Source organism: Amia ocellicauda, chromosome 15 (assembly GCF_036373705.1).
Source record: "Amia ocellicauda isolate fAmiCal2 chromosome 15, fAmiCal2.hap1, whole genome shotgun sequence".
Taxonomy (NCBI): Eukaryota; Metazoa; Chordata; class Actinopteri; order Amiiformes; family Amiidae; genus Amia; species Amia ocellicauda.
In genome coordinates, this window is record NC_089864.1 from 25,753,323 (window position 1) to 25,765,493 (window position 12,171).

Genomic DNA, 12,171 nt, shown 5'->3' on the forward strand with positions numbered 1-12,171 from the left:
ATGTTGATGAAATGGTCTAACATCGTTCCTTGCAACAGCGATCATAGCCGCCCAGTTTTCATACCCCTCAGTCTTTTTCACATCATCCATTAAATGCTCCATGTTTGAAAGTTGAGCATCGTCGACAGTCAAATCTGTAGAGAAAAGGCGCTCGTCGGCCACTTTATTTTCTAATACTTTTTACAATAGGGCCCTCAGATTTGTTGCGGTTTGTTGGCGACAAATCCGGTTACAGAAACAATCCAGAACATTCCCCATCTTCAGGTGCTTTCAGTTGCTTTCAGCTTTCAGCCGTTCTTAATAATTCTACTTACTTCAGCACGGACCTCTGGTCTAAAAGCGTCACCTTCGTCACGCCCCCTGGCAGGTTTGATGATCATTGGTTCGCTCAGCACGGGTTGAGGTGTTTCTAGAGCCAGAGTACAGCTCTCCTGAGACCCTGCCACAAAAGCAGCGATGTTCGGGGTCTCTTGAGCTGGGGAGTCGGTGGTGTTAGTTGTTACTTCCATTGAACAGCGGGCTGTTTCGTCCTTCGGGGCCCTGTCAGCACCACCCACAAATATTACAATTCCAGTGCCCTGTCAACTCCGCCCACACATATGCTAATTATTCAGTGATGTGGGACACGCCCTCTAGGAAGGGGCCCTCGAGTTCAACTCAAGTTCAAGGTCAAAAGGTAAAATCCCCCTTAACCCCCCTTAATGAGTGCCCTATATAACTACTCACTTGTTTCCATCATATCCAGAGTGGACAATGCAGCAACTGTTTATCCTAACTTAAATGCCTCAGCTCTCTCTTCTCTTGCTCTCTTAGGTACCTTTCTTTCCTTCACTGTACTGTACTGTCCCTTGTTGGACACTTTACCCCACCACTGCCACCAAGATGTCACATAGTAAATGTAGTCATGAGCAAGGAGAGACACAATTCAAGGAGGAGTGCTAGTCTATGCTACACTATTTATTCAATAGTAATGGTTTGAAGGGGCTAACTCCAAGACACAAGCGGTGTTGTGGAGCTTGGCCACCTGGGCATATGCTGCATATGCAGGAAGACCTTAGTCATCTCAAACGGCCTGTTTGGGTTACGTGAAGTAGACTACATTTGAAGTTGGAATTTCACATTCTTGCTGCTGCTGTATTTTATGATAGCCTCCCCTCAGAAGTCACATTTTGTTTTATTATTGTCATATACGTGTGACTTTTGTTTAGTTAAATGAATAGCATTGTTTTTCAGTAGTAGAATATTCTAGATTCTTGTTTATTTCTGTAACGTCCTCAAGGACCAAAGGAAAGGATCCAAGTGCAGGCTTAGAATTGAAGCAGATAATCCGATAAGGGCAAACGAGAGAGAGTAAACAGGGACAGTCCAGGTCAATTGATCAAGCGAACAGGCTAGTGGGGAGATCCAAAAGGGGTAAACGAGATTAGGGAAGCAAGAGGTCAAAAATACACGGTAAGGCAATAATCCAGCATTGATCCAGGAGAGAATGCAAGACTTTGCGATGAAGCTAGGAAACAGAGGGGTTTAAATACTGTGTAGCAAAGAAGGTTTGAACTAGGTGAATGAATGACTAACCAATGACAGGAGAGGAGGAAAGAAAAGGTGCACCTGGAAGGAAAGAATGTGGAAAAACTGGTTGGACTGGACAAAGGAAAGGAGAAGCACTAGATTTAGTATTTGGGAGAGGGGGACCTCTGGTGGTGAACTAAGGTAGAAGCAGGGGAGACCGTGACAATTTCATGTCTGTGTCACTCCAATCCCAGTCAAGCCTGAAGTGTCCACGTAAGAGTTACAATGGTCATTTTATAAATACCAGGGAGGGTTGCTGCCGGTATTAGCATAATGGGGACTGGTGCATATCAGGAGCACCCCCTTTCTTGGACAAATGGTGGACATATGCCCTTCCCCTCAGTCTGAATCTCAGAATACAGCCTTTAGTTCTTGTAAGAGTTATAAGTGCGTTATCTTAATAAAAGACAGTTCTTCCTTCATGCCAGCGTGGGGTGAACCACACAGTTTCAAACTGTTACAATATACTGAAATGCAGTGATTCCTATTGTTTTTAGAACAGACACGTTTCCAAATAGAACTAGATGAAGTAACGCAAGAGAAAGACCTAGGAGTCTACGTGGACTCCCTACTTTCTCCATGCAAACAATGTGGGGAAGCAATAAAAAAGGCAAACAGGATGTTAGGGTATATTGTCAAAAGTGTAGAATTTAAAACAAGGGAAGTAATGTTAAGACTGTGCAATGCACTAGCTGCTTTAGAAACAGTACAGAGGAGAGCAACCAGACTTATTCCAGGTCTGAAGGGAATGTCCTACTCGGAGAGACTGAGGGAACTGAACCTTTTCACCCTGGAACAGAGGAGACTACATGGGGACTTGATCCAAGTCTTCAAAATCATGAAGGGCATCGACCACATCAAACCAGAGGAGCTTTTCCAGATCAGCAGGGACACACGCACCCGGCGACACAAATAGAAATTGGGCTTCAAGGCATTCAAAACGGAGACACTTCTTTACACAGAGAGTAGTCACAATCTGGAACAAACTCCCCAGCAATGTGCTGAAAATTTGGGAACATTTAAAAATAGACTGGATAGGATCCTTGGATCACTCAGTTATTAATGGACACCAAACGAGCACAATGGGTCGAATGGCCTCCTCTCATTTGTAAACTTTCTTATGTTTTTATGTTCAAATACCGATACAGACACAAAAAATGATTATTATCATGTTTAGACAGCAGGCCAATTCTCATCAAACCCAGATTCAGCTAAATGCCCCAATTTGCACATGCTACTCCACTGCTCCACTCTCTCCCCTGGCTCCTAATCTCAGTTTGCATCCAGTTCAAGACATTGACCCTCACCTACCTTTGTCTCGACCAGACTGCAACGAGCTGCCTTCAGACCATCATCTCTCTGTACATCCCCTCCAGACAGGGTGGGTTCTGGAGCTTTTGCTGCCCTCCCCCCCGATTTTTTTTCAATAATACATGAATTTCTTATATTTACAACAATTTGCTTTGTTTATTGCTAGGAAATAGTGATTTTGTGTTTCATATACTACTACTAAGAATAATAAATAATTACAACAATACTAATACAAAATTATTTATTACTAACAAAAGAATTTGGCAAGCACACACATGAATTAATAAAATAGTGGGCAGCAACAAGCAATAACAAACTAATTTACCATTATTGCACACAATATATATACATATAAAATGTCCCTCCTATATATTTCAAAACAGCAGCTGAAAAGTTATAGAATGGAGTCAGAGAGTTCTAATACTCCATTTATACGTGTAATTATGGTATATTTGGATAGGATATACTAGGATATACTCTTGTGCAGTGTTGTCGTTGTGGTTGTTTTGAGGGAAAGACAAAGCAGTTACTGTGTTGAGAACGCGTAATATGGGGAGACAATAAATTGTCTTAAATTGCAACTCGCAAGTCTATGGAACGCTGGTGCCTTTTTTTGTCAATTTTTTTTTTCTCCAGTCTGCACTCCTACGACAGATAGTGTCCAAGGTGACCGCATTGTCAGCCTATGGCTGGAGCCAGCCCTGCCTCCAGACCTCTCAGGTCTTCCTGCACCACAAGATTAACTTTGCCTCCACTCCACCTCCCTTCCTCCAAGAGCCGCTCCTTTTCATCCAGTGGTGGAACAACCTTCCAACTGAAGTCAGGACAGCCGAGTCCCTGACCACCGATTACTCAAGACAAATTTTTTCAGACTCTCCCTGTAATTTAGTTTATTACCCTGTGTGGCTCAACTCTCCTGTAAAATTGCACCTTATATATTGCACTTTAAAATTGCATATATTTAATTCACCCATTCTAAAGGTGATGATTCACATCTTGTCTGCACTTATTAGCTATTACAACCTAGGAAGTAGGACTTGTATTTTGTATTAACTGTATATTTTTCCTATGCACTTGTGTAATGTTATGTTTTGATCTGTAATTGTATACTGTGTTATTGCACTTTCATAATGCTCTTATATTTTGTAAGTCGCCTTGGATAAGGATGTCTGCTAATATATAAATAAATAATCCACCTCAAGTTTCTTCATTGCTTTCACACTGAAATGATGTGAAGCTTTCAGTCTATTTGGATGTCTATTTCTCAAAATAAGTGATCGTGCAACTAGCAGCAACCCCTGTCAGATTCTCTGACTTCCTGTTTCCTCTCTGCAGAATTGATCCAACCACGTCAGGTATAGTGGTTCTTTCAGTTAATTTTCCTTTGTATTTGGACAATGTGACTAAATGCATCCCGCCTGGTGCAGCAGTAATGCATGGCTTATACAGTTAAGTTATTTGTGCTTGAGTTACTTGGGCTTTTATTTTAATATTTGTTCCTAGTTCTGCAACAGTAATGTATACTTTTGACTAACAACAAACAAACAAGTCTCTCCTCTCTTTCCACATTCTATAAAGAAAAAAATGTTTCATTGTGAAGCTAATAATAATAATAATAATAATAATAATAATAATAATAATAACTAATAAATTCAGCAGACAAAGACAGTACTTCTTCAAATAGTGCAATTCTCACAGAACAAACTGATGATCAACATGATATGCTTCAATGGAGTTCCAGATACAATGCACAATCGCTTTTTTAATCATAGACAGGTTAATACACATCTGTTTGAAAGAGCACTACTCCATGAGCACCCTGTTTATGGAGAACAGGGCCTTTTATGATGTGCAAAGCATCAAGGTTCACAGGAAGTATTTTGTCATCTATAGTATTTCTAGTCTAAAGGCCAATTTACAGATGCACCCAGAGTTAATCAAAACCAAAGGAGATCTCATAGCTAAATTGGTCGATAAATGTAAAGGTGTGTGCCATTACGCATTGACCCAGATGTTAATAACTCCAAATCAGTCATTCCATTCTCTCACTACATCCTGGTGTGCCTAACCTTCTATCTAAAATAAACGTCAATCCAACAAGATAAACAGATATAAGATCAGATCTGGATATAATCCAATACAATGTTCCCCAGCCCCACCTCCAATACAATTAATAATCATTTTGATTACTCATTGATTGCATGGAACTCTCTAGTTGCCCTGTAAAAGTTTTATTCTCTTCTGTGTGAAAGAGAAAATATCCAGTAAATTAAAACATTGCCCATTTTAAAGACCAACAAATACACAGCCTCAATTGAAAATAACTAAAGTGGTTTGTTCCTTCACTGACCTTTTCTAGCTGTGTAAATGTATTTACATTCAAGTGTAGCAACCACTAAAGCAAAAGTAAATGCAAGGTTATATTTAGTATTTGTCCCCAAATCAAAATGTTTAAAAAAATATGACTATAAATGTCTGTACAGCTGAAAAGCCTATTTATTTATTTTTAATTTTGTTCAGAGACATTTGCGTGGATAATATAAGAAAGATTCATAGACCCTGAATTAAGTAATCAATTAAAACAACAGGCTGATTTCCATTGATTGTCCATGAGAAGACAGTGACAAATAATAATCACTTCATATATCCATATTACTAATATAATAATGTTAACTAATATACAAATGCCTTATAAGGACAAGCCTTAATTAGGCAGCTGCTCTTTAATGGCCTTCTTTATTATGTATAAATATGAAAAAAAACAACCTTTGAGCCTTTTTATGTACCCTTACCACATAAAGAATACAGTCCATATTTCCATTTGCAAACATTGACAATAGATTGATGGACAGAGGAGGAAGGGAGGCCCAAGTATACAATATATAATATTATATATATATATATACATAGATAGATATAGATCATAAATTCTCTTTCTCTAGCTAAGGAATTACAAAGGTGACAGGTTGGAGTATAGTAAGTTTAAATTAACAGAAGAGCAAAATGAGACAAAGATGGATTAAAGGCTTTGGAACTATGGTCTTGGGAGCAGCAGTATTACTTTACTTGTCATCTTTAAAGCAAGAGGTGCATGTGATTGAGAGAAAACTGCAGTATGCTCCTCAAAATGACATTTCACAGAATGCAGAGATCCTGAAAAGGCTGAGTCGAATTGAGCTTTCCTTCCAGGAGTTAGGTAAGTCCACAGTTGTCTCTGAAATAGGAAGGAAATAGTAATGACAATCTTGAAGATGAGTCTCCAGGCTGCAGATAAGTGGGGACAGTTGGACTTTCATTATAAGTGTATAAATTATTTAGTTTTAAATACTTTTATGCAAACTTGCCCATTTTTGTTTTTCTTGTAAGTATACATGGCAAGATATATGTTCATATATTTGTTATTATTGTTTATGGTTTAACACCAGGCTGCATTGGATAGTTGTATAATCTTTAAAGATACACTACCAGGTCAAAAGTTTTAGTACACCTAAATTGTATTGAAATGTACGCAGTTTAATGTCTCAATGTACTCTGAAATTAAAGCATAGAACAAATAAACAATTGGAGATAAAAATAGAAATCATGGAATCATTTTGTTTAACACAATTTAACCCCTTAAACTGACAAACCCCTGTGGTATCCTTAAAAGGGCACCAAATCTGTGTGCTTCTTTTTAATCCCATGTGTACTCTTCACTGTTGTGTTGTTTGCATTTACGCCCACCCCCCCCCCCCACTGCATTCTGAAATGGGGGATACTTACAGTAGGAATAAAAAATCTCAGAAAATATTGACAATTATGACATATTCTGGAAACAGACAGTCTACTGATCAGAACTGATAATATACATAATATATTAATTAATAGATTGAGTAATAGATTAATCGTTAGGGTGGTGAACAAAACAAGCCTATTTGCAAAGAAATCTGATCGAATTTGAGGGATCTGTGAGCGCCCGAGTGGGTCCCCCCCTACATCTTTATGCGCCATTAACATGGTGACACTGTGACACTGACACACTATCTGTGGTGTCTGTGAGATTGACACACGTGTGCAGCCCATAAACTCAGCTTTCAGACAATTTGCGGTTTTGGTGGAAATTCAGTAACGTCTCTGCATGAGAGCAATGCATCACTATACTGTACAGCATCATTGTGTGCAGGTTCAGTCACAGAGCGCCTGGTGATGCATAAAGCTGCGGCTGAGCTGCGGAACACTATTTTTAGAAACATTGGATTGTGTGGTCGATCTGTAAGTAGTATTATTTGGTTATTTGTAATATTTCAGCTACAGTTTTGTATGGCCACTAGGGTATGTGTTTGGACAGTACCTAGACACCTCTCACAAACACCCTCATACAGTGGGTTCTGTTTGTCCTATCAAAACAACAATCGGTACAGTTGTTGTCGAGACACCACTTAAGGGATATGTGGAGATTCAGCGTACTTTACATAGAGATGCCTTCTTTAGGTGATGTGAAACATGATTTTGCATATTAAAACAACATGCAGAAAAAACAACTTCTGTATATGATCTTGTGTTATGTCTGTGTGTTACTCCAAGCTATGTTCTGAGCATATATAAACAAAATTCAAGCAATTTCCTTTCAAATTATACCATCCATATGCTTGTGATGCAAATATTTGCAGAGTTTATGGGCTTTTGAAATTGGGCCAGTCGTTTTAGGAGGTCATTAACATTTTTGAATGTCTTAAGAAATTAACATCCTTACTTCCTTTTCCCCAGAACACATCTACTTCATTCTTGAACAGTCTTTTCCCACTTTTGTCCTTTGATATTTTCCACATCAACACAATAAATAGGATCTTTTGGAAATCCATGTTGATGAGTTTCATGTCGCCACAGGGAAGCATGACTTCCAAATCTGGCTTGGCAGGTATTGCATTGCAACGGTTTGCATTCATATTTTTCTGCTTGATAACTTTGTCTCTCATAATCAGTCTTCTTTCTTTTACCCTGTAATTCTAAAACAGAATGCTTTAGGGTGTTTAATAAGGGGGAATATGGTGGAAGGAAAATCATTTGGATCAGGGGGGTGGTTGGTGAACCAGTTTGCCTCCTTTTTCTACAAGATCACAGACATCTGCAAGCTCTTCAACAGTCCTGTCTCCTCTACCATCCCGCCCAAGCCTCCCACCGACCAAGTTTCCTTTTCTTGATTCTCACCTTTCTTGGACTCTGAACTTTCCTCTCTCCTCCTACGTCACAAACCTACAACATGCACCCTGGACCCTCTCCCTACTTGCCTCTTCCAAGCAACTGCTCCTGATCTACTCCCCTTCATCTCCTCCCTCCTCATCTCCTCACTCCACTCTGGCTGTTTTCTCCCCTTTAACAACCTTTGTAGTACTCTGTACTAGTGTCATGCATAGCAATTTGTGGCACAATGGGAATTGTAGTTTTGGAGTAGAAAGCAAAAGAGATTGAATTGGAAACACAACATGGCGGTCAAAGCGTGTGTCCAAGCGACTTCTTATGAACAAGCATAATAGTGGGGCATAAGGTATGTATGAGTATGAAGTGGCATATGCATCTGCCATTTGGTTTTGGAGAAGATTTTCATAGGATTTCAATTTGTTTCACAATACGCATTACAGCAGTTTTCACAGAATTTGCATGTATTAGTGCTGTCTACAACACTTGCGAGTTTCATGAGTTTCAGGCATGTATGAGCATTTTAGGGGCATTTTAAATTTCTGGCGGAAGAAAAAAAAATTATAATAATAAATAGAAGTTGCATGCAACTTTTAAGGCTTCCAAGCTGTATCAGTTGTTTTCAGATTTTAGCAGGCATTTGTAGTTTAAATGCATGTGTTATTAAATATTTAATTTTCAAGTTCAGTCCAATGTAGTATACATTTGAGGTTTTCAATCTTATATCATTTCAAGTGCGTATTTTAATGTCAGTTGGCTATAATATTAATTTAATGTTTGCATGCTTCAATTATGTGAGGTACCATCGTATTTTTCACTTAATTCTAGAAACTTTGTGCATGGAAGCCTAATAATAATGTATACACATTTTCTACAATTTGTTAAACTGAACAGAATTTGTAAAAGTAATAGTGACATTAGTACATTAGTACAAGGTACAATAGTGCTATAATAGTTTCATGCTGGGGAACTATTTCTGGAACTGGGAATAGACCCCCAAACTGGTGATCCCCCAACCACAATGTCGTATTTGTACATGCAATGTGAGCGTTCTGAGGCTTGCTTTCTGTAATTTAATAGAATGGCCCCAAAATTATTTATTATTTATTTCACATAAAACTGGGAATAGACCTCCAAACAGGTGTCCCCCATGCCTCAATGTAGTGTCTTACATTGGAATGTGAGCGTACCGAGGTTGGCTTTTTATTAATTAAACAAAAGTCAACCAGAACCATTTTAGGTCCTTTGGATAGTAGAAAGGATCCCCTTTAAACCTACACTAGTTTCATGCTGGATAGCTATTTGTGGGACTGGCAATAGACAGCCAAACTAATATCCCCAATGCCATAACTTTGTGTCTTACATTGGGTTGTTAGCTTTCCAAGGGTTGCTTTCTAATATTGAAAAGAAAGTTCCCAGGTCCATTTTAGGTCCAACAGATAGATGAAAGGTGTCCCCTTCTAATGTAAAATAGAGTTATGCTGGTGAACTATTTATTTGAACTGGTATTTCTTACCCAAATTGTTGTCCCCTATGCCACACATCTGTGTCTTAAATTGCATTAGGGGTCCTCTGCCTCTACCTCTACAAGGTAGTTTCCAGAAACATACCCATGAAAGTATGCAGAAGACCCCCCTGGCAGTTCACTGTCATTTTAATGCATGCGTTGATTTCAGTTTTCTGCTAATCACTGATATCGTGAAACGCATTTTCTTGAAAACTTAAATAGGTATATTCTCTCTAAATTTTAAGTATGGTGAATGCTTATAAAGACTACAGTTTATTTTGTTAATTCTGTGAAAATATACGGACCAAGCAACTTGCTTTAAGAAAGGCAATTTTAATGCCATATATTGTTCTATCTATGAGTAACACAGTGACCAGTTTCAATTCACCAGGTACCGAAAACAGACATCTATCGGTTTGTAAAAGTTTAAAGGTTTGACATGTGACGATGCCCTAAACGCACACTCTGTTAAAAATCACGGCACACCATGCCACTGATTTGTACTAGTTTGTTCAGTTTTGTTTTGTTTTAGACTATAAACATGTTGTATGTTGCATGGCAAAGTGCATACCATGTAGTGGATGGGTGCTATTATAAGAACTACACATTACAAAATGGCCGCTGCTAAAAAAACTACATTCCCCAAAAATATCCAGTCTATTTTTAAATGTTCCCAAATGTTGTCCACATTGCTGGGGAGTTTGTTCCAGATTGTGACAACTCTCTGTGTAAAGAAGCATCTCCTGTTTTCCATTTTGAATGCCTTGTAGCCCAATTTCCATTTGTGTCCCCGGGTGCGTGTGTCCCTGCTGATCTGGAAAAGCTCCTCTGGTTTGATGTGGTCAATGCCCTTCATGATTTTGAAGACTTGGATCAAGTCCCCATGTAGTCTCCTCTGTTCCAGGGTGAAAAGGTTCAGTTCCCTCAGTCTCTCCGAGTAGGACATTCCCTTCAGACCTGGAATAAGTCTGGTTGCTCTCCTCTGAACTGCCTCTAGAGCAGTGATATCTTTCTTGAAGTGTGGTGCCTAGAACTGTACACATTATTCCAGATGAGGTCTAACTAGTGCATTGTACAGTCTTAACATTACTTCCCTTGTTTTAAATTCTACACTTTTTACAATATACCCTAACATTATGTTTGCCTTTTTTATTGCTTCCCCACACTGTTTGGATGGAGAAAGTGAGGAGTCCACATAGACTCCTAGGTCTTTCTCATTGTGTTACTTCATCTAGTTCTATTCATCCCATAGTGTAATTATAGTGGACATTTTTGTTACCTGCGTGTATTACCTTGCACTTGTCCACATTGAATTTAATCTGCCAGGTGTCAGCCCACAACTGAATGTTATCTAAGTCCTTTTGAATAACCTGTGCTGCCAAGATTGTATCTGCTGAGCCACCTATTTTAGTATCATCGGCAAATTTGACAAGTTTGCTAACTATCCCAGAGCCCAGATCATTAATATAGATTAGAAAAAGCAAAGGCCCTAGTACTGATCCCTGTGGAACTCCACTAAGAACCTCACTCCAGTTAGAAGTGACTCCTCTAATCAACACCCTCTGTTTCCTATACATCAACCAGTTCATAATCCATCTACTTACATTACCCTGAATGCCTGCAGCTTCCAATCTGAGGATCAGTCTTTGGTGTGGAACCTTATCAAAAGCTTTCTGAAAATCTAAGTATATCATATGCTTTCACATGATCTACAGCTGCAGTGTTTGACAAATTCTAATAAATTAGTAAGACATGATCTGCCTCATCTAAACCCATGTTGACTATCTCCAAGAATATGGTTTTCATTAAGATGCTCCTCTATTTTCTGTCTAATCATTTTTTCCAACATTTTACAGGTGATGCAGGTGAGACTGATTGGTCTGAAATTTCCTGGCTCAGTTTTGTCCCCATTCTTGTGGATTGGTATGACATTTGCTGTCTTCCAGTCAGTTGGCACATCCCCTGTTCTAAGTGTCTTTTGGAATATTTTAGTTAGCGGCCTATACATAAATCCCTCATTTCTTTAAGTACTGTTGGACATATACCATCTGGCCCAGGTGATTTGTTTGTTTTTAATCCTGCTAGTCCCTTTAGTACCTCCTCCTCATTTATCCTGATCTCTCTTAGGATTTGCCTGGACTGATTGTTAACCTGTGGCATGTTATCTGTCTTTTCTTTTGTAAAAACCTCTGTGAAATACTCATTTAGAACATTTGCTACATCTTGTTCGTTTTCCAAGTTATTTCCATTTTTACCCTTTTCTGTTTCACTTCCTCCCTTATTGTCCTCTTGCTGTTGTAGTATTGAAAAAAGCTCTTTGCATTAGTTTTAGCTCCAAGAGCGATGTTTCTTTCTATTTCCCTCTTTGCTTTCCTGATCCCTTTCTTAAGATCTCTTTGCAGCTCAACATATTCTATGTATTTTGTTTCGTCTCCGTCCGTTTTGTATGCGCTATACAACATTTTATTCCTCTTGATATTTTTTTGCATACCTCTATTAAACCATTTTGGCTACTGTTTTTTGGTCCTCAATTTGTTAAGTTTTGGTACAAATTTCTCCTGAGCCTCAAGTAGTATATTCTTAAGTATAACCATCCATTTTCGACTGAA

The 12,171-nt window shown here is 38.7% G+C and overlaps 1 protein-coding gene across 1 annotated transcript in view; it reads left to right on the top strand.

Annotated features, from left to right (window-relative positions):
• Positions 1 to 616: 616 nt before the first annotated feature.
• The window catches only part of LOC136771438 (probable polypeptide N-acetylgalactosaminyltransferase 8), a 48,848-nt gene continuing 37,293 nt past the window's right edge, over positions 617 to 12,171 (top strand). The window contains exons 1-3 of the mRNA XM_066723756.1: positions 617 to 676; positions 3,517 to 3,699; positions 6,022 to 6,076. Of these exons, the coding sequence (XP_066579853.1) occupies positions 617 to 676; positions 3,517 to 3,699; positions 6,022 to 6,076 (298 nt within the window). The remainder of the gene's footprint in view (positions 677 to 3,516; positions 3,700 to 6,021; positions 6,077 to 12,171) is intronic.